A 22,858-nucleotide genomic window follows, 5' to 3' on the forward strand; every position below is an offset into this window, starting at 1 on the left:
GAAGATGGGAAGATGAACTTTACTTTTGTTCATCTTCACATTGTCTGGTCTCACTCACTACAACAAACATGCATCTTCTGTGATTGAACACATCAAAGGAAAAAATTTTAATAAAAAACCAACACTATATCATGCAGTTGTGTGCTAAAATTAGCATCAAAGCCATTAACTGGGGCTAGGAATAAGGTCTGAAGCATCACAGAGTTCATATGATGAGTGCTGCAGCTCTTTCTAATTAAAACGTAAGAATACAGTTACAGGAATAAGTCATTTAAATAAGAACAAATGAAGTTGACAGACGACATAAAACTTTGTAATCAACACATTTTAAAATTCTGTATGTATGTATTTTAGGTTGAACTCCATGAAATTTCTGATATTTTACAGTTTGTGACCTAAAAACAACTAGAATAGGGTTCAATCTTATCTTTCTATTTGGATAGATAGATGGATAGATAGATAGGTAATGTAACTTGAGACTTTTCAAGATTTGGTTAAAATTCTTTTTTGGTTTCATTGTCAGTTTCATTGATTAAATACATTTGCATGAAAAATAATCTCCACAGTTGTAAACTTATACAACTGTACTTTCTATCCTACATTTTATGTCCTCTAGGATTTATGAAAAATGCTAATTTCTATGCAAATGATTTTGGTATCCGAAAATAAAACACTATGACTTAAGGAGCACAGCCAAATATCTTGATATTAATATCACTTTTAAAAACAGATCAAACAGCTTTATTTGTATCCTCCATCTAGTGATATTTTTTAAAACATAAAACAAGCTCCTGAATCTATCAGAAGACCCACCGCAATCCCACTGCTCCGAATTTGTGCTGTTGAAGAATCAAATTCCAGAAGTGAAAGGCCTATGGCATTGCCAGGCCCCTTTCCAATCTGATGTGCAGGACATCGAATGACCACAGCTGTTCCTATATGTCTCTCTGCCAACAGCACTGACCATTTTCCATCTCCAGTGCAATGTGTTCCTCTTCCAAAAAACAGGAACTGTGCATAATAAAATTGTGGCCACACATTATAATTAGACCCATTCCCCATGAGCAAATTAATGAATTAACTTCGCAGCCTTAAAGCAGATTTTCAGTGAATGGATGATGTTTTGTGACCAGAAAGGTTGGAGATTTGTTGTTCTGGGGTATCTTTTTCCATGGTCATAAACATAAACAGCTAATATGTATGGAACATTTACAGGAGTGAGTGCTGTGCAAAGAACTTCACATGTGTTACCCTGTTTAAAATACTTTCTACTTAGCCTAAAACATGAGGTAGATATTATCACCACCACCACCCCCACCACCACCACCACCCCCCGCCCTTGAAAAATGCAAAACCTGGGGCCTTTAAGTGACTTCCAATTAAGGGCAAACAGGATTTAAATCCAGATCAGTCGACATGCAAATCCTGTACTCGGTCTGAGAACTTGTCCACATTGGAGGAGGTCAGCTTTGGAGCTGCTGGTTTAGGAACCGTTCCTGACCTTTGAACGCTATGCCAGGAGGACCAGGGAGGGGCAGAGAAGGCCAGGGCCACAGCAGAGGCCCTGAGCAAGAGCTGTAGGGTCGCATCGCAGCAAAAGTTACAGCTGCGTCCACCAGTACACTCCTGAAGAAAACCCCAAAGGGAAAACATTGTGCATCGGGCACCGTATTTACGGAGGAGAGCAGACTTCTCACGCGTCCCTGTTGCCCATGAGGTAGTCAGTAGACTCACAGCTTCGACAAACACCAAAGGATGTGCAAACTAAACTTTTAAAAGTGCTACACTTCAACCGTTGCTGCCTAGTAGGTTTTCCTTCTTTGAATATGAGCCCAACTCATCTATTTCTTTCTTATTCTTTCATGAAATGCCTTATACAATTCCATTCAGTGAATGTTTGTCTTGAACTGATCATCGGTGATCACTACTGCTGATCATTTCAGATGTGTTCCATCTTTATTAAGTGAAAAAGCTTCATTTTTCTTCTTAATTAAGAAATAAGAGGGGCTTCCCTGGTGGCGCAGTGGATAGGAATCTGCCTGCCAAAGCAGGGGTCACGGGTTCGACCCCTGGTCCAGGAAGATCCCACATGCCGCGGAGCAACTAAGCCCGTGCGCCACAACTACCGAGCCTGCGCTCTAGGGCCCGCGAGCCACAACTACTGAAGCCCCCACACCTAGAGCCCGTGCTCCGCAACAAGAGAAGCTACTGCAATGAGAAGCCCATGCACGTACCACAACAAAGAGTAGCCCCGGCTCACAGAAAGCCGGCGTGCAGCAACAAAGACACAATGCAGCAAAAATAAATAAATAAGTTTAAAAAAGAAAAGAAAAGAAATAAGACAATAATAAAAATGGTCCTTAAGGATCTTTGGCCCTAAAATCAATCACTCCAGAATTTACTGATGCTGTCATAACCAAACACCGTAGACTGAGTGGCTTAAACAAGAGAAATTTATTTTCTCACACTTCTGGAGGCTGGAAGTCCAAGGTCAGGGCATCAGCATGGTCAGATATTGGAGAGAGCTTTCTTCCTGGCCTGCAAATGGCTGCCCTCTTGCTGTGAGCTCACATACCTTTCCTCAGTGAGTGTGGAAAGAGAGAGATCTCTCTCTTCTTCTTCTTATAAAGTCACCAATGCTCACTGATTAGGTCACCCTTATGACCTCATTTAACTTAATTATATCCTAAAAGCCTTATCTCCAAGTCAGTCACATTGAGGATTACAGCTTCAACAAGTGCATATGGGGGGGACACAGTTCAGTCCACAGCAGTCCTGCAACCGTTGGGTTCAGTCCAGGATCCCAACCATCACAGGCTAGATGCACCATGAGAATCCCGCCTCTGGTCCACACCAATGTCAGCATCTCAGGGAAACTCAGTGGGTACCCTCACCTCAATTATGAGTTCTAGATCCAGACCGAAGCAAGAGCATATTTAAGCTAAGAAAGGCCGCCAAAATCAGAATTCTGAGGTTTGGAGTTTTTTAGAGAACTGAGAACTCAGAAAGAGTCCTTGGGATCCAAAACCAAACATACCATACCATATACAGCCCTCCCCCACAAATACCTACTGAAGACCCCCCTTCAAAATGAGAACCAATGAACTATGAGGACCTTGGAGCCTCCTGAAGCCTGAAATGCCATCACATTATGGAGCATTTCCAGCCTGTGAACTGGCCATTTTTGCAGCTACGGCTTTCCCAGACCCGCTGTAGTTTGTGGAGCCACTTCCAACAGAGTTTCCTGTACCCCAGGGCATCTCAAGCAGGAGGGATGTGCTCCGAGACCAGAACTTAGTTACAGCGGACACCCCGGTGCATGCATCCATCCATCAGGGTGCAGGCAGAGAAGCAGAGGCAGTTGGAGAGACACATGGAGACAATGCAAGGCATCGGCTTATGTACTTCTGGGGGCTCACTGGGCAAGTTCAAGATCACAGGCGGGGACTCCGGGACAGGACGTGAAGCTGCCATCCACAGGCAGCATTGCTCCTTCACCAGGAAATCCTCAGTGCTGTTCTTTCACCTGATGGAATCAGCTCCACCCAGATTCTCTGGGATCATCTCCCTACTTCTGGACTCTAACCACATCTACGAAACACCTCAGAGCAGCATCTCAGTTAGTGTTTGATTAAAACCGGGTCTGTGGCCCAGCCAGGTTCACACAGGAAAGACCCCCCAGCCTGCAGGCATCCCCTCCACCCTATAGAGGGCTGTCGGGCACCACGGCGTTACCCCCAGTGAAATCTGAGTGTAGTTCTCTACTGCGAGGGCTTCATGAAACAATGCATGTAAAAAATACTAAAAAGAAAATTTTTGCACACATATAACAGTCTTAGTTTTAGCACTGTTGGTATCAGAGAATGTCTGCCTATTATTCTAAAAGCAAAAAAAAATTCTTAAAAGTACACAGCGGGGGGCTTCCCTGGTGGCGCAGTGGTTGAGAGTCCGCCTGCCGATGCAGGGGACACGGGTTCGTGCCCCGGTCCGGGAAGATCCCACATGCCGCGGAGCGGCTAGACCCGTGAGCCATGGCCGCTGAGCCTGCGCGTCCAGAGCCTGTGCTCTACAATGGGAGAGGCCACAGCAGTGAGAGGCCCGTGTACCGCAAAAAACAAAACAAAACAAACAAAAGTACACAGGGGCATCAGGCTGTACCATCTCACCAGGAATGAACTCTTGCATCTCTGCTACTTTTGTTGAGTTCCGTGTTTCTTAATTTTAGCCAGTGTCACTCAATCTAATCTGTATCGTTATCTTAGTCTTAGGAGAATAGCCGTCTACTTCAGCATGTATTTTTCTCAATGAGTGAAGAGTATGCATGAAGTGAAGAAAAACGTCTAGACAGAACTACCCCACTGATGCAGGTTTCCACACCGTCTACAGTGCACCTGCTGCCCCGCAAAGCAGCGAGCAGCTCCCGACCACCCTGTGATCCTGGCTGTGAGACCGTGTGAGCTATCCCTTCCCCAGGAGCTCTGCAGCTTGTCCAAGACCAGTTCTCATTCCAGTGCATCCCATATATCCAGAGACTGAACATGATTTCAGACAACGATCTTAACCACCAGCTGTGTCCCACACGCATCCCCACACTAAGCTCCCAAGTCTCAAGTACCTGAATGGACAAAAATTATTGTGCTTTGTAGTTTCTGCCACAAAGGAAAACACATATAATATTTTTTAAATATAGCATATATACATATATTATTTATATAGATAGATAGATAGATGCAGACTTAATGACTCTATCTAAAGTTGTGATTGTCAGTAGCAAGCAAAAGGCAGAATACATGTGTAATGATGCAAGTCACTGATGAATTTTTCCCAACAGTACACACTTCAGCACACACCAAGCAATAAGGGAGCTGCCTCTGTGCATGGATTAGCTCCACTGGGCACAGGTTAGCACAGACAGTGAAGATTAGGAGGGATGTTAAACCTCCGATTTACTGTTTTTATATCCTATCTCTTTCCACTTATTTAAAAATACAGCTGCAATATGTAAACACTGCCAGAACCTACTGTTATTAAAGTAAAAAGGCAAACCATTCAGAAGTTTGTAAATATCAGAATAAGAATCACTGGCCATTCATTTTCTATACACATTTTTTTTCCAATAGACTCACGTGTCAACCATCCTGTGAAAATTACACGTAGTGGTTAAAATGCTTGAGAATAGTGAGGCAAGTCGGTAATTGAAAGTTATCAATAAGACAGCGCGTGTCCGATTGTCAACTGGCTTATCAACCCCCCCACCATACTTCCTGTGTCAGCCACATTTCTCTGCTTTCCGTCCCAAGTTCTAACAGCAGTAACAGGATATTCTAAAATACACTAAGACTGCATCTTCTCAGTTCGGTTTAACTGTCTCACAGGAGACAAACAAAAAGAAACTATCTTAACAAAAGAACTCTGATAAGAGATATATTCACCAGTTAATCATCCCCTGAATGTTAACCATCACAGCTTGTAAGCTATTTACCCTATAATCTCTTTATTTTCTATCTTTAAAGTACCCTATTGCGGTACAACAATCGTCTCTAGAGCAATTTTAAGTGGCAGCAAATCTTCAAGCACAGTCTTCCATATTCAGAATTAAAACATGCTTCACTGTTTTTAACAAAGGCTCTAACAGAATGAAAGCTTCATTCTAAAACCGCAGGAGTCATTCATCTTCTCTGTGTTGTGTTTGTCCTAAAATGTTTCTTTCTTCCCTGTGACAATTAAATGAACTCTCTGATTTTTTTCTCCATTTTATTTTTATGTTGACAGCATGCTATTGTTAAAAAAAAATCATCTGAAGAAGAGACTCTCCCCATCAAAACAATAGCAGCAACAAAAATCTATATGCCTTATAAGAAATAATTTGGATAATTCTCAGGTGACTGGACTGTCTTTACTGGAAATTAATTTTGATTAATAAGTATATCCATCCTATGAATTTGAGTGGTAAAAGAACTGCTTACCTAATTTTCTGTTTTCTAGTAAGAATTCCAGAATATCCGTATTCATTCTTTCTTTCTCACATATCATGGAGTTACTCAGCTCTCTCTATGATACTGTCCTATTGGTCACTATCATGAAATTATTTCATTAAGATATGATGTGTATTTCAGATGATGAAGAATTTCACTGAGACTTAGCAGAGTCTTACTAAATAAAAAGTCATTGTAAAAATCCAACAAAAACTGGAAGTCACTGCCATTATCGTGAGAATCATTAAATATCACTATTTATTAACATCGTCAAGAACTGTGGACAGTCTTAAGATTTCACCCCACATGCCAGCTAGCCAGTAAGCCTGCCGCAGTTTCGTGGATGCTGGCAGAAAACAAGAGACCCGTGGATCAGAGACTAAGGACCCTTTATTACTCACAGCAATAGCACTGGCCAGAGAATCAGCATTTATGTTGGTTTCCTGAGTCCCATTTCTTACAGGGAGATGAAGAGAGGGTCAGGTGACACCCACATATGAAGTATGAAGTATGAAGTAGGCTGTGTTACAGGAGAGGAACCACAAGCACAGGGAACCCCAGTATTTTATAGTGGGCGATTATCCAGCCTGAACTTTGTCCCAGAGGGAGACATTATCCTTACTTCATGGGACATAGGCAAATCTTCCCTTTTCTCCAGAGGGAGACACTTGCTCCATTTTTCAGAAGAAGGCCATCCGTGCCTTTGCTCACAAAACATGCAGAGATGCACGAGGATCATGGAGGATCGTCTACCAACAAACTTGCACTTCCTCATTTTTTCACTAAACTCGCATGTGTTCAGATCTTTTAAAACGTTTTAAATGGGTACATTTGTTGGGGTCAGTGTATTATAATGAAGCTAAAAATAATCATTTCCTTATTCTCCTATTTGTACCTATAGCATACATTTGACAATCACATTTAGCCTTACATTATTACTAAAATTCTAATTTTAAAAAGGATTGTCATTTCCCCATTAGCCAGGACCAGGTGACATCATTAAATTATTTTGATTCAACAAAATAATTATTGACCATCAAAGACGTGCGAGGCAATCGATGAGATATCGGTCCTTCTATCTTCTATCTGCACAGAGTGAGCTGCTGCATGCATTTTTCATAGTTTTATTCATTAATATTTATTGAGTGCCTGCTGTGAGACTGGCATTTTACAGGGTTCCAAAGACAAAGGTAAATAAGCTTCCTTTCCTCAAGTTCAGGGTAAGAGCTCACAGAAGAGACACCAAGGTGAAGCGTTAAGAGATGAGCAAGAGGTGCTAAGAAAGTGTAGCAGGGGCTTCCCTGGTGGCACAGTGGTTACGAATCCACCTGACAATGCAGGCGACAGGGGTTCAAGCCCTGGTCCAGGAAGATCCCACGTGCCGCGGAGCAACTAAGCCCGTGCGCCACAGCTACTGAGCCTGGGCTCTAGAGCCCGCGAGCCACAACTACTGAAGTCCCTAGAGCCCGTGCTCCTCAACAAGAGAAGCCACCGCAATGAGAAGCCCACGCACCGCAACGAAGAGTAGCCCCCCCTCGCCACAACTAGAGAAAGCCCGCGCGCAGCAACAAACACCCAACGCCGCCAAAAATAAATAAAAATGGAAGAAAAGCGCAGCAGACTCAGGCTGGGTGATATGGTGCCAGGCTTCCAAGATGGATTCTTCAAGAAAAATAGGAATTAGCCTGAAAGAGCTGAGCACAAAGGAATGTGAGGGTGGACATTCCAAGCAGAGAAAGAAGCCCATGCCACGGGTCAGGGAGCCTCTTTAGCTGGGAACTGTGTGTCCTTTAGAAAGAGGCCGTGAAAGCAGACGTGGAGGTGGAGGCTGGAAAAAGCTGAAGCTGGAGAAGTGAGCACAGTTCAAATCAGAGTCCTTAGGGGCAGTTCCAATATATTCATACACATATATATAGGAAGGTGTTTAAGGGTAACAATGTGGTTAAAAGGAAGCCCTGGAGGATTTGTCTTGAAACCGTACTTGTAAGCAAAGCAATGTTTTTACATGGCTTTTTACTGGAAAGGAGTGGAACTGATGGATTTTGTACATGAGGGTCGAGTAAAGAACCCCCAAATCATACCCTTGTCACCACCACTGAGAACCTTAAGTACTTAAGTACCATGCGGGAGAGTTTGCATTTACCCTGAACAGGTGTGCAGCGGGGTGGACACCACTGGTCAGCTGGCTGGCTATGGCCGTAAGCCTGATGAGAGGTTTAGGGCACAGGGAGGGAGCATGAAGAAAATACGTGGATTCGAGAGGTTCTGAAGAGGTAGAACTGCAGGACTTAGTGGCTGATGGCAGGAGGGGAGATGACAGCAAAGCACGGAGACCAGGATGGCTCCCAGTTCTCTGACCTGGGCTGGGCTGATGGGTGCCATTCACTGAAATAGTAAGTACAGGAGGACAGGAAATCAGGCAGGGAAGAACGGTGGGTTCAGTGTTGGAATACCACCTGTCAGTAATGGACAAGTTTTTGTTTTCTGGCCATGCTCTCCTGTTTATTTGATGAATGCCAACTTGAAGAGGCACAAAGGTTTTCCCCATTATAAAAGCCTCTCATTCTTTGTCTGTAGGTGATAGAGAACATTGCAGCGATCAGATCTCCAGCTGCTGGGCTTTCCCAAACGGGAACCCCTAAACAACTCACCTTTCCCTCCTCCGTTTTTAGAAATCAATTCTCTCTTCAATTTATCAGAGCCTAGTTATTTAGTAAAGCCAACAATATCCAGAAACCCATTTCAAATAAAAGGGAAGCAAAACCAAGGCATCACTAGAACATACTGGGATCTCCTCCCGGCACTGGTTTAGTTCCACTGTCCCACTTCATCTCCACTGCTCAGGTGGAGTCCCTAGGGCTGTTCTCATTTCACAGATAAAGAGGAACCTCAGGTTTCAGCTACAGTCAGGACTCTATAACTCAAGTCCATCACACCCTGAATTATATTCTTTAACTCTCCTGTGTTCCCCATACAATTTCACTTCAAAGTTTCTAAAAGGTGTAGTATTTTGCCATCTCGGTCTTGTTTCTAAACCTGCTGAAACCATTTAAATTATCTGTACTATAACTCTGCTCAAGGCTTAAGGCTAGTAAAGTCTGCGAGTCTGGCAGAATCAGCAGTTCTCAAGGTCCCATCTCTGGTCTACCAGGCACTTCTTTCATAACTGAGAGGAATACATTTCTTACGCAGCTAAACTTCTGCAGTTTTCTTTGTGAGAATTACATTTCTAATCTCCTGATTGAAAGGAACAGGAGGGCCTACATGCTATGGCCGAATTCATATAATACTGGTATCAAATTCTCAGGTCAAGCAAAAATGCTCTCCTTTCTCAGCACCCTCCTGGTCCTTTCTCTAGAATTCCGTATTTCTAGCTCCTGAGAGATGCCTGTTCTTTGTCTTAGTTGTTACACTCATCTTCACTGAGAGATTTTTTTTTTTCTTTTTTTGCGGTACGCGGGCCTCTCACTGCTGTGGCCTCTCCCGTTGCGGAGCACAGGCTCCGGACGCGCAGGCTCAGCGGCCATGGCTCACGGGCCCAGCCGCTTCATGGCATGTGGGATCTTCCCGGACTGGGGCACGAACCCGTGTCCCCTGCATCGGCAGGTGGACTCTCAACCACTGCGCCACCAGGGAAGCCCTGAGAGATTCTTTCATTATCATTTCATTGGATTTATGTTTGGAATGACTTGTCTACCAAAAAAAATGTTTTAAGTAAAATACATATGACTGAAGATCACAAGGTGCAATCATTAGATGATAGTACTACCAGCCTGAAATATATGTATAGGTATGTGTGTATATACATATGTATGTGTGTGTATATATGTATGTGTGTATTCATACGTATATATATGATATATCCAACCAAAGCACACAGAAAATGTACTCGCATTGGGCAGACCTGTCTTAAGTAAAAATATAATTTCCTTTAAAATTTTTAACAAAACTAGTTTTCTGACCACTTCAAGCCCACTCACCACCACTGCCATGACCCCTCACTGAATCAGTCCAGGCTGAAATGTTCTCTAACATGTAAATGGTAGCTAATAAACACTTTCCTGACAGGGTCACATTAAAATCGAGGCTCCACAGGACTGAATGTTGTCCAGCTTTAGAGGAGCTAAAACTCAGAATTTGATTCTTTTCGACTTGGTGTCAAAAAATGACAAATGACCCTTTATTTTAACTTCAGCTGCTTTCATACTTTCATACTTAGAAAAATCTCCCAATTCAAACTACTTTCCTAGATTTATTTCTAGTGATTTTTAATGCTTATTTTTTCACTTGCTTTTCAAGGTCTTTGTAATTTATTTTTATATATAGTGTAGGAAAGAATAGAAACTAATATGTTTCCTTAAAGAGCTGGCCAAATTTCCCAGTACTAGAAAGTTTTAAAATTTGATAGAATTAGAGACTTATGTAGAGGCATAAAGACTCAAGGAAACATAAAGCTTTTCTGTCTTTGACTTAGTTAATTAGGAAATTTTAATTTTTATATGATTTACCAATTTAAGTCAATGTTATTAATTATGTAAACATAAATGGTTTCCATAAAAATATTACGCTCTACAGCAGTAGTGAAATTGAGTGAATTTAGTAACACTGGCCAACTCACTGTCATGGACATAATCCAAGAACAATCCAGATGGATTTAGCATTTTATTCTATTAAGTGATTGTTAAATATTTAAAAAATAAACGATAGAAACTAACATTTATGACTTTCACAATTATAAAATCAAAGTAAACATATAAAGAAAGAAAGACTCTTGGAAAACACAGTGAATATCCATATTCTCACAGTCAAGTAACATGAAATAAAGTAATTCAGATTATCCTGTGCTCTTCTGAAAACCAATATAACTGAGGGAATTAAAAGAAAAAAGAGTTATGAGGCCTGCTTGCTCCCTTGCCTCTAAAATATGTTTTTGTTTGCCAAATCGTGCCCTTTTCTCTGTTGTGCTAACTGTGGGGTAGCCTTAACCTTCTGGGGTGAGTGAAGAGTTTCAAGCCAGCAGCCTGGATTCCAGCACTGGTGTCTGTGCACCCAGGAGAGAGCGTATAAGAGGACTGATCCTATAGGGCTGCCAGGTGGATTAAGTAAATCAACATAAGTGAAGCATCTGACACTTCCTGGTACACTGTTAGTGCGCAGGATTAATGACCACTAATATCATGAGTCAAGCACTCGGATACTTGATGTATGATTGTATCGCACCCGAGGTCACCCGGTGAGGCTAGGACCAGCCTTAGAGCCTGTGCTCTCAACCCTTCCCTGTCCTGGCCTGTTTTCAGTGAAATCATTACAGGTAACGTGACATTGTAAAATGGCAATAATTCTACAAACATTTTCTAGCCTTTTGACATTAGTACTTAATATTAAGCAATAACTGATGAAAATATATTTCAATCTCTCACAGAGTAAAAATAAAATAAAGATAACTAAGTAAAAATTAAAAGCTAATCAGGGGTTAAAATGATTTTCCCTGCTGTCTCTGGGTACAATGGTGAAAAAATGCCTAATAAGGATTTCTCAACCTGCCTAGAAAAGTAATTTGGATTTTTTGCAGCAGTTTCTCATAAAACAGAAGAAATGTCCACAGAGCACGTCCTTTGTCCTGTACTCCTTGACTCCATTTTCATGAATCTCTGATCTCCTACTCTCTATTTATCTGGATATTTTCAATATCAATACAGACACTGCAATATCGACTTTCCAGGAAGTGCTAACCAGAAACTATCTAGGCTTCAGATTTCCAGGTTCTGAAATGACTGCAGTTTATTGATTGTATAATGAGAACGCAGAATACTGAATTTAACTATAGTAAGAAATGTCTGTAGGTCTCTCTCAATGACAACGAATGTCCTCAACTCCTCATCACCCCCACCCATCTGGCCTCATTCTTCTCTAGGTCGGTACTGGCAGTTTCCAACGCTCCCACTGGACCTGGAAGAATGCTGATGAGTTGGAGAAAATCAGGAAGAATTATAAGTAAACCCTAGGAAATGCACATAAAACCAGAGGCTTCTTTTTATATTGGCACTGCCTTCCGTGAGAAATTGTTCTATCTGGGGCTAAATTTAATCTATCAGATGTGTGACGGTGGGAAAAGATTGATTACAGCTCCTCTGTCGTCTCATTGAATGAGCGAGCTTTTGAACCGCAAATCCGATCCAATCACTCATCTTTAAATCATTCAAAAGTTTTCTATCATCCATTTAAAAAGTATCCAATTGGCTTCATAAGATATAACAGACTCTCCGGGGTGTGTCCCCTCCCCACATCCATATCTCATCTGCTGCAACTCACCATCTGGAATTTTAGCTTTCATTATTAGCATCATGAGGGCCTAATTCCTAATGGTGAGATACAGAGTCTGAAAGCCATGACCATTTGGGCACTGTGGTCTTATACTGACAAACAAAATATTTACAAATCTAAGAAGACAAAATTTTGCTTGTGATTATCAGAATGTTTCCCAGACCTCTGAAAAAATCAACCTAGTCATTACTAGAAGGAAAAATTCTAGGTAAAGTTCTAGAGAGAATGAGATGAAATCGGATGTGTCGAGTGCTAAGCAGATTTTTGGACACTTATCCTCAAACTCATTTCAGAGGTCCTCAGACTAAATGCAAGCTTAACCTTGTATCTACCGCAGAATAAAACTGTGCTACATTCTATGAAAACCTGACAGTAAATTTTCAATAATTTTGTTAATCTTCCTCATATTTAGTCTTTTTTGCAAAATTCCTCCTATGTAAACTTATGTGACATTCAATATTTTTTCTATAACATTTCTGTCGTAACTCAAATCTCTAACTATACATTATGTAGGGAAGTCCCATGCTCTTGGAAAAGTGTTTCTATGCATTCATTTAAAATCTTTAGAAAAGAATTATATCAAATAAAAATTTCCATTTTCTCCCTAAGATATCATCTTGAGGATGATCAGCTGGAAAGTATTCTTGTTATTGATTTGCAGGAGATTAATGTGACTTTTCAGTAAACTTGTTAAAATACCTCAGATTATAGTTCTGGAGATCTCAACCTGAACTGGGCACACCCTACTTCATGATCCTGAATAGTTCCTTGATTGCTAAAACTTTCTATAAATAATATATTCATAAATGGAAACAAAGATGTATCAATATATAACTTATTTTTATTATATTCAAAAATTTATACCTAAACCCTTGAAAATAGCAATGAAAAATTTATAGCTCAAAAACTAAATAAAAAACTGAATTTTTATCTTATGATATTTTCCCATTCCTCAAAAAACTGAATTTTTATATTTTCCATTCCTCTTGTTGAGCAACACTGATGTATTTTTATTTCATGTATTCTCTACTCAGTTTCAACTTAGATTATCCCATGTTAATATTTACCATTGTAGTAGCTGCCACAGATTGCTTATACCTTCCACAACTATTCAAATGCATTCTGCTAACAGTGAAGAGTTCAGCTAAGTCTTGTGAAGAGATCACAGTTATAGAAAATATCACAGCTGTAGAAAATTAATATCCCAATGGGTAATTAAAATACATGAGAAATGAAATGCAAGCAACAGGGAAAAATGAATGCTACATCAACCAGAATGATAGATAGAAGACTATTTTTAGTCCAGAGAATTTATGAAATGGGTATTAAAAATGTAATTCTGTATGAATAAAATTAAACCATCTTTAAAACAAATTAAACTATTATAAACTATATTGTGTTGGATATTTTTCAGTATTAGAATCGGTTGCTAACCCACCAGTCTCTTTATAACTGGAGGCTGGGTATTACATAGAATTAAATAATATGCATTTTCCCATTCAAAAATTTCTAATTTTTAAAGATATGAGTAAAGGATATTTAGATGTCCACTTATGAAACAAGCAAAAAAGGTCCATAGTTTTAGGGGTGAAAGTGCCATTATTAATAACAATAAATGTATGAATGTATATTAAAGAAAGGAGAACAAGAGAGGGAAAGTAAAAGGGAAAAGAAAGCTTTTGCAAATTAAAATTAGAGCAGTAAAATCTTTTTTATAATTTAGTAAACTTGGAAGAGAAGGTTAAGCAAACCTCAAATCTCCCACAAAATAAAGCAGCAAAAAAGAGAGTGAAAATAAAAAAGATTGGAAAATTGTAAGATCAGAACAGCACTGGAACATATAACTAATAGATGGTTAGAGAAAGAGAACAGAAGTGGGAGAAAGAGAGCAGAGAAAAATGGTGGAAGGGAAATAATTAACAAAAATTATAATAATAATCCAGAAGTATTTCCCAGAAATGAGACACCTTGGTTCCTTGATTGAAAAAAAAATCTCATAAAGTATTTGGAAAAATACTAACACCATGACACATCATTATGAACCTCATAACAAAGGATCAATGCCAGGCACTATTGCAAACGCTTTGTTTCTACTTCAGTAGCAGGTTGTGAAGATTAAATGAACTAGTGGGCTGTGTGTGTGTAGTGCTCGCACGGTCGTGTGCATATACCACAATATAGTACCCCTGCTCTTAGTGTTAATATTGTATTATATAAACACTAATGTAATACACCATTAGACTGTGCTATTATGAAATAACTCTTTTAACACATGATCCTATTGGTAGAAACTATTATAATTGCCATTTTACACTTGAGGAACTCGAAGGACAGAACAGTAAAGGGATAGAGTGGGAACTCAAACACAAGTCGTCTTCCTTCAGAGCCAGCACAATTAACCATCACACAATACAGGATCCTTAACTTAGGGCATGAACCAAGAGAGATTCCCAATAAATTAAAAAGCTGAAGATAGCAAAAGAAATTTATGAAAATATAAAAAGAACTTATAAGAAAATATTTTAATAATCTTGTGATGAAGAAAGACTTATTTCAAGACACAAAATCAGAAACCACCAACACTTGACTATAAAATTTAAATACTTTATGTAGCAAAAGGAAATTAAACAATAAGATGTAATTTTTCATCCTTCAACCTGGCAAAATTTTTAATCTAATTAATATCCGGATCATCTAATGTTAAGATAAAAAGTACTCTTATACCCTCCAAGTGGGAATGTAAACTAGTGCAATGCAAATTGACAGTTTATATCAGAAACAGTGGCATAAAACAACCATTAAAATTTTTCTTTTTTTGACAATTTGAAGGATGAAAAATTACATGTCATATTTAATCATTTTATGTAATCTTAAGCCAAATTACATAATTTCACTAAAAAGTACAAATACCTCCCAGAGAAAAGGTCAAGAAAATAATAATCCCTAACAAAAGAAAAGGTGTCACCTACATTTTCTCAGATTAATGTCTCCTGATTAATTTTATTTATTATAAAATGAATGGACTATGGACTGAACTGTGTCCCCCAAAGTTCATAGGCTGGAGCCCTAACTCCAAATATGACTGTATTGGAAATAGGGCCTTTAAGGAGGCAATTAAGGTTAAATAATATCATATGGGTTGGACCCAGGTCTAACAGGATTAGTGTCCTTATAAGAGGAAGAGACCCTAGGAAAGTGCACACAGAGAAAAGCACCAGTGAGGACCCCCTGCCAGCCAAGGAGAGAGTTCTCACCAGGAACCAACCCTGCCAGCACCTTGATCTAAGACTGGCCTCTGGGACTATGAGAAAATACATATCTGTTGTTTAAGCTACCCAGTCTTACAGAATTGATATGAGGATTTTTAAAAATAATATTTCAAACATAGTTAGCATAGACATATGTGCTCAATGAACAGTAGTTATTCCATCATGGCTTTTCGTTTCCAAATCACTTTCTGTCTGCATTGAAACCCATGATCTTCATTCCCCGGTGGCTCAGATGCACTGAACCGAGCCTCAATTCCCCCCAGCAAATCTATTCAAGGGTCATGGAGCTCCTGGGACCCTGGAATCCCCACAGGCATTTCTGGAGCACCCCCCTAGGAGAGCACAAAGATCCACCAAAACATAGTCCACTTTGAACTGTAATTAGAACTGAGGAAAATTCAAATACAGCTTATAGAAGAGCCACTGACTAAAGGTCCTGAGCATTTCTAAGCATGACTAATACATGGTAGGTTTTTACTAAGAGACTGGAGATGGCCCTTGTTGCTTCTACCTCCTGTCTGGTTTCACCTTTTACCTGGCTGCAAGGTAAACATACAAGTTTTAAACATCCCATAGAAACCTGCTGGCCCCAGATTCACTGCAGTGAGAGCCCTTAAGCCCTCTGCTTTGCACCCCAACTTATTCTTCCATTCCCTCCTCCAGCATCCGGGCCTGATCTGCCGTGTGCCCTCTCCTAACAAGGGGTTTCTAGCCACAGAAATCAGCATCTCCCCTGTGTCCACCTAGTCCTGATTGCTGCTGATGCCTTGATTCCAGGCTGCTCCCTTCCTCAGGAGGCAACTGTTTTATTTGGGGTTTTTTCCTGCTTTGTTTTGTTTGTTTTATTATTTAAAGGGACAACACTCTTTCCTCTCCCCCAGATTCTAACAGACTAATAAAACACACAAATTCACGTCAGCACGTAGCATTACTGGGGCATCGCCTCTTACCAATTAATAACCACAAGTTTTATGCTTTGGGAATCTTCTGACTTCCTTCCAAAACAATTTCCTTTATATTTTATGTAAAGAATAAAATCGGTATTAGTAAGTATGGAAAACTAGAAGCTAGCAGAAAGAGAATGAGCAGTGGTAACTCTGTACCAGGCAGCAAAGTACTACTTAATCCCTCAGGAAAGAGAAGATATTTACAAGAGCCGGCCATTCTTCCCTTTTTCTCCTAGGTGATACGTGAATCTCTGCTCCTGCATTCCAATTTGGTAGTTATTTTCTACTGCATTGTGTTCCATCTAGTTTATCCCTGGTTTGAATCTTTCATGATGCGGTAGGAAGTTTTCCTTCTATGGCTAGAGTCACTTCACCTTTCTTGTCACGTGGTACTCTTCAGTTTCCAGAAGTCATGTAATTTTGTTAGAATAAACAAATGTCTTAAATGCCTCTGTATCCAATATATGTCCTTCCTTTTGGAGTGGACCCATGTTTCTCCATCTGGGGCTCATATACTTGCCATGGAGGGAAGGGGGTAGGGGATGGTATGGAGTGTCATTTCAGAGTATACTTCAAACCACCAGGTAAATATGATATGTTTCTCTCCCAGATTGTCAATGTTACCTGAATATATGGGTAGAAAATATTATTTTCTATTAAAACAAACATGAATATACAATGGAGTAGAAATGAAAATTCAAAAGGACTTTTAAGATAGACTGATAGCTATGAACAAATTTGTTACTTTTAAATTGCAGCATCCCCCAGATGCCCAGAGTCTGTCTTTCAGGGGATGGTCCGGAGGGGAAAGTTTAGGAAGGATTTAAATAGGGTCTCTGTTGAGTGGAGTGACCAGATCTAGTCCAGCAAGTTTTTCATTTAAGCCACAAAGTTGATTTGTTTTGTTTTGTTTTGTTTTCATCAACAGTGCCTAAGGGCACAATTCAAATAAATGTTGAGAAAATGATTAATTACTTCTCTCTTTTGTTCTCATACTCATTGTTGCCAAAATCAAACAGCACTTATTAAGCCTTCATATGTTCAGCTCTGATTGAGGTATGTTATTTTTGTGATAAGCAGAAACAGCATCATTTGTGAACGGTCCATAAAGAAATGGTTGAGGTAAGAAAAAACATCATTTAATCTCCCATTAGACTAGAAATTGTTTGTAGAGGAGAAGAAGAAATCTTCAAGATGACCTTGAAGGAAAATAATATTCCAAACCTGTCACAGTGAGAACAGCGTACTGCAAGGGTAGACAAAGTATAGACATTGAACAAGAAAATGGACAAGAGCGTGGACACATTCAGCATAGAAAGAAGGGATCAAAACTAACATTTATTAAGTACCTACCATCCCAGGTGTCTTCCTGTATGCTGTTTTGTTTAACCCTCAAAATACCTTAGGAAAGTATGTTCTTTCCATGCAAAAAACTGAGGCTCAGAGAGGGATGGCAGAGCTGGACTTTGGACTCAGCAATGTCAGAGTCCGTGGTGGTGGTGTCTACACACTCCGTGGAGCAGAGGTCTCTGGTGATTGTTGAACTGAAGTGTACAGTTCCGTAACCAGCTCTTCTAAGCTCCGCTGGCGTCCTGCTCTGATCCCGTACAGCACTGGCTGTGCGGACCCTTCATTTGATGTTTACTGTTATCTATCCTTGTCTGATGATCATTCCCAAAGCAGCTTGTGAACTCTGGAAACTCAGGAACCATGGCTTCCATTACGTTGTCTTCTCTGTAGAGTCCTGATCTATTTTAGTAGATGCTTGGCAAATTTTAGTTGCACGATTGAAGTTTTACCCCCAAGATTCTAGATTCTGTGTACATAGGCAAAGACTCTTCTATATTCACGACTTAAACCTTAGCCTTTGACCACAAGTAATGGGAATTAAAGGTGTGCTCTCGCACTGCTCTCTTTCAGCTATTCCTTACATTTTTTAAAATAACAGGATAAAACCAAGGCCAGGAACATGGTCTTAATATTAGGATTTCCAACTGGTTCGTGCTCATGAACGCCAGTCTCTCCTCTTACGGGAACTAAACTATCATCCAGCAAGTCAATGGTGAGATAAGGAGGCAAACTGTTAAAATTTTAAGTGATGTTCCCCATATTGGACTAGTGTATCACAACCTTGTCGTATAAGCATCATGTCAAAAGGCCACCTCCTCAGGGAAGCCTTCACGGACTGCCCCCTATGGATGGCCGTGCTGGATAGAGTCCCTCATGGCATCTGTCTCTTGCTGTGTGGATGCATTTAACATGTATGAATTTAATTGATACACATTGATTTAATACTCAAAAGCACCATATTATACCATTATTGTCATCCAGAATGTGCAGATAAGGAAACTGCGAAACCCAGAGACCAAGTAAGTCTCTCAAGATCAGTTACAACGAGTTAGCCACAGGGGCAGCACGTGTGCCCAGAGCTCTGACTCCTAAGTCCCCAAGCTGATCTCGCCTCTAACGGCCAAACCCTCCTGCCTACCCCCAGCTTCATCTTCCTCATTGCCTCCTCAGGGTCCTACGGCAAAGGGAAGACACACTTAGCTGAGATTTTATGAGAATTTGATGATGGAATTTAATTGGACCCTTGAATCAGCTGTCGGTCCAATTACTGAACCAGTAAGGAGATGTGAGAGACGGCAAGGCAGCCCTGCCCGCCTCAGGCCTGAAGGAGCACAGAAAGGAAATGGGGTTTCAGGACCCTGGGAGAGGCAGGGAAGGGAGCAGAAAGGTCTGGAAACTCAGAAGCAGGAGGCTGGGTGGCAGAAGCAGCACAGGAGCAGACGGGACGGCCTCGGTAGGAAATGCCCAGGCCTCTCCTCCCTGACCTGCTGCTGAGTCTTTTTTTTTTTTTTTTTTTTTTTGCGGTATGCGGGCCTCTCACTGTTGTGGCCTCCCCCGTTGTGGAGCACAGGCTCCGGACGCGCAGGCTCAGCGGCCATGGCTCACGGGCCCAGCCGCTCCGCGGCATATGGGATCCTCCCAGACCGGGGCACGAACCCGTATCCCCTGCATCGGCAGGCGGACTCTCAACCACTTGCGCCACCAGGGAGGCCCCTGCTGAGTCTTAATGAGAGAACCAGGCCAACAATGAAACTAAAATGCTTTCTATCTCGAAAGCAAGATTTTGCTCTCACGACTTTTTAACATTAAGAGCTTCTACCACTTTAATTACCTTTTTATTGCCCAATGCATTTGCATTTCCTCCCTGGATCCCAAGCTTCAGACTCGACACGGATCGATTCCGAGTCACCAAACACACCTGACGATGAAACTGGCTTTTAGTGCGTGACCTTGCAAACGCCAGCCCCACCTGAGGAGCCTGATGAGATGTTTGACGTTTCTGTGTTAACAGATCATCTTCCCTGGATTCCTCGCCATAGAGACGAGAAAAAATATAAACCAAACTCAATACATCTCTTGCTTTGAGTCAAATAGCTCCGAGAGGGCAGTGCACACTGTATCTATGTTTCCTTCTCTCCCCACTGAGCTCATCCATCAGATAATCACCATTCTCACGTGTGAAGAACAATTACTGACTGATTGAGGAGGATGGGGAGAGCCCTGGGAAGTTCACCTGAGGCCCTAGAACGCATCCTGTCTCCCTACGTTGTTAGCATTCTGCTAGTTTTCCAGTAATCATTTCTGGATTTTGCATTAAACAAATTTCTCGTTGCAGGGGTGCATCTTAACTATAAAATCATAGAAATAAATTTCCTCTAAGGCTTAACTCTGAGGCCATTTTAGTAACCGTGAAGGTTTATCGTTTGGGTTAACCATCATGAAGTGGGCTCGGTTACTCACAAACCCGCCAGGAGAAGCCAGGGCCTGGAACGCAATCACTGTGAAAGCCTTCTCCTGATAATTGATGGTGACGGGTTAGGATAAAGTGTAGTCTGCCTGCTCAAAAGGTTTTAAGAAGTATGTCATTTGCTTCTGTACGCTGAAAAGTGAGTATCAAAGAAAAGAAAGCGCTTACAGGCTCTCCGGCAAAAACAGCTTTTTTTTTTTTTTTTTTTGGAAACGCTTTTCGTGCTTTTGTTCCAGAGGTTGAAGGAGAGTACAAGTCTGAGATCCCTAGCTCTCTGGCATCCAGAATTTCTGAGAAGACACACTAAGGAAACTATTGAGCCCTGCATACAACATTTGTAACTCACCAAGGAACCAGGCGCCGTTTCTCCATTTTTACCTACTCACCTCGCGCTTTTCGGAGTCAGTTTCTTGGTACAGCTCTCCTTCCTTTTTCTCTCTCCAGGTCACGGGTTCGGGTCCTCGAAGATGTCACGAGCACAGACGTTTCCCAGCTACGCCTCGGAGCAGAGCGAAGAGACACAGCCGTCTTTGTCCCGGTCAAGCAGCTACGGCTTCAGCTACAGCTCCAGCTTTATCCAATGACACCCAGAGAGATGCTGAGACCAGAGAGACAGTCTGTCCGGACCTGCCTGGGGGCCATCGCGCCCTCTGCCTCGCGGAGGACCAATTGCAGGGAACATTGAAATGGGTCGGGTCTATCCCCGCTCCCAGTGGAAGGTTAAAAACTGGAGTTCCGCTTCCTTGATTCCGTGGCTAAGTCCTTTATTTATTGAGTTTCTTGCGGGGGAGTCTATGTTTTACAAAAATAGAATCCAAATCGTCTGAACAGTCATTTAAATAAAATCCTTTGAGTCTGACAGTAGCAGAAGCCTGGGCAGGGTGAGAAGTCGCCCACGCTGGACTGTGCCTGGGTGAAGGCATTGCCCCTGTCCTCCTGGCTCAGTCCTCCCACCTGAGGAGAGGTCTGTCCTTAGACAGAAAGGTGACCCACCACAAGCTCTGTGGCTTGGAGGGTTTCGACAGGGACAAATCCAGTAAACTCTACAAATGGCATCACAACTTTCCATATAAATAAGCCCAGTGACAAGGGAACACGCCCACGAAATTTAGAACACACTCTTAAGCAGGGCCTTGTAGCTCTATTCCGTGTGTGTGCTCTGTGTGTGTGTGTGTTGTGTGTGTGTGTCTGTAGACAAATAGAGATATGGATATTGCTGTATCCATCTATATCTAACAAGTATATATCAATGTGTGCTGAGAGTGACAGCATATGCTCACTTAAATTGTTGAAAACTGTTATTTGGTGCATTAAAATTAAGATTGTTATGTTGAATAGCTATTTTTAAAATAGTGCTGTAAGAAAAAAAAGGCTTCTTATTAGCAAAGTATTTATGTGGTCATGTCTGCTCCTGTGACAAACATAGGTGACGATGTGAAAAGGGGGACCACTTTGGAAGCAAAGGAACCAGTCTGGCTGTCCTGCACGTCACGTCACTGCACTGTCTTTCTGTTCAGTAATCCCTTGTTGGTGACGATGTTTCTCCCTTTGGCCCCCTCTGAGCTACGTGGGGAAGATTGGGTGTGATCCTCGACTGGCTTTCATTTAACCTCGAGAAAAAGAAGGACTCTACATGACAATCTGTTTAAGAAAGAGATAAAAATACACTTTAAATGAAATCAGACATTTTGCAGTCAGGAGACCAACAATAGGGACAGGACTGTAGGTATCATTTTATGTGTCACAGATGCTGTTCTCAGAGAGCCATCAGGGGCTTGTAATTTACTGTGTAACCAGAATTGGCTGGGCTTTACGTTCCTTTTACTGGATATGGGTTGGCTGGGATTATAAGAGAAAATGGATCAAAAAAAAAAGTTTTTTTCATTCCTGAGACTAATGACAAACCTAGTAGATTTAAAGGGACGTGGTGATTTCCATGTGAACTGGGGAAGTTTGGCTAATTTGGGTCAACATAGATATTTTTGCCCTTAGTTTTGGAGTTTACTCAAGTAAAAATAAAAATCATTCTGCCCGAATTATCTGATGCCACGTGCCTAAGATGGTCAGCTCATAAATACTCCAAAGGTGGATTTAAAGAACAGTGAGCCCAGGTCATGTAAGATGAAAACCTGATTTTGTTTTCAATATCAAATTTTTTTTAAGCTTTCAAAGTTAGTCTGTTGAAAGGGTACCTTTTTTGCTGATCTGTGATAAGACTTTTTTTTTTCATCCATGTCCATAGCTTGAAATGCAGAGTCACAATTCATTGTGGAGAGTTACTAGTGGTAAAAGCGGTATTCAGTCCCTCCGTGATAAATGTGCACTTATAGCAACTGCCTAGATTTTCCACATCTCTCAGATAAGTCTGAAAATGCCCTCAAGATGCTAATCATAAGAGTTAATGTGGCTGTGAAAAATAATTATCCTAAGCTTTCAGGGATAAAAAGAAAATTACTCAAATGCTCTGCACTGTGAATTTTGATGACACAGCAGAAGAGCGGATGACTGGTTCCTGACGATGATACA

General features: G+C 41.1%; 1 protein-coding gene across 1 annotated transcript in view; it reads left to right on the forward strand.

Annotated features, from left to right (window-relative positions):
* Positions 1 to 21,667, forward strand: part of DOK6 (docking protein 6) — a 411,999-nt gene extending 390,332 nt beyond the window's left edge. Inside the window, exon 8 of the mRNA XM_060119271.1 lies at positions 20,777 to 21,667. Within this exon, the coding sequence (XP_059975254.1) occupies positions 20,777 to 20,916 (140 nt within the window). The 3' untranslated portion in view covers positions 20,917 to 21,667. The remainder of the gene's footprint in view (positions 1 to 20,776) is intronic.
* Positions 21,668 to 22,858: the final 1,191 nt, after the last annotated feature.

The sequence above is a fragment of the Mesoplodon densirostris genome, chromosome 15, assembly GCF_025265405.1.
Source record: "Mesoplodon densirostris isolate mMesDen1 chromosome 15, mMesDen1 primary haplotype, whole genome shotgun sequence".
In the NCBI taxonomy this organism is placed as follows: domain Eukaryota; kingdom Metazoa; phylum Chordata; class Mammalia; order Artiodactyla; family Ziphiidae; genus Mesoplodon; species Mesoplodon densirostris.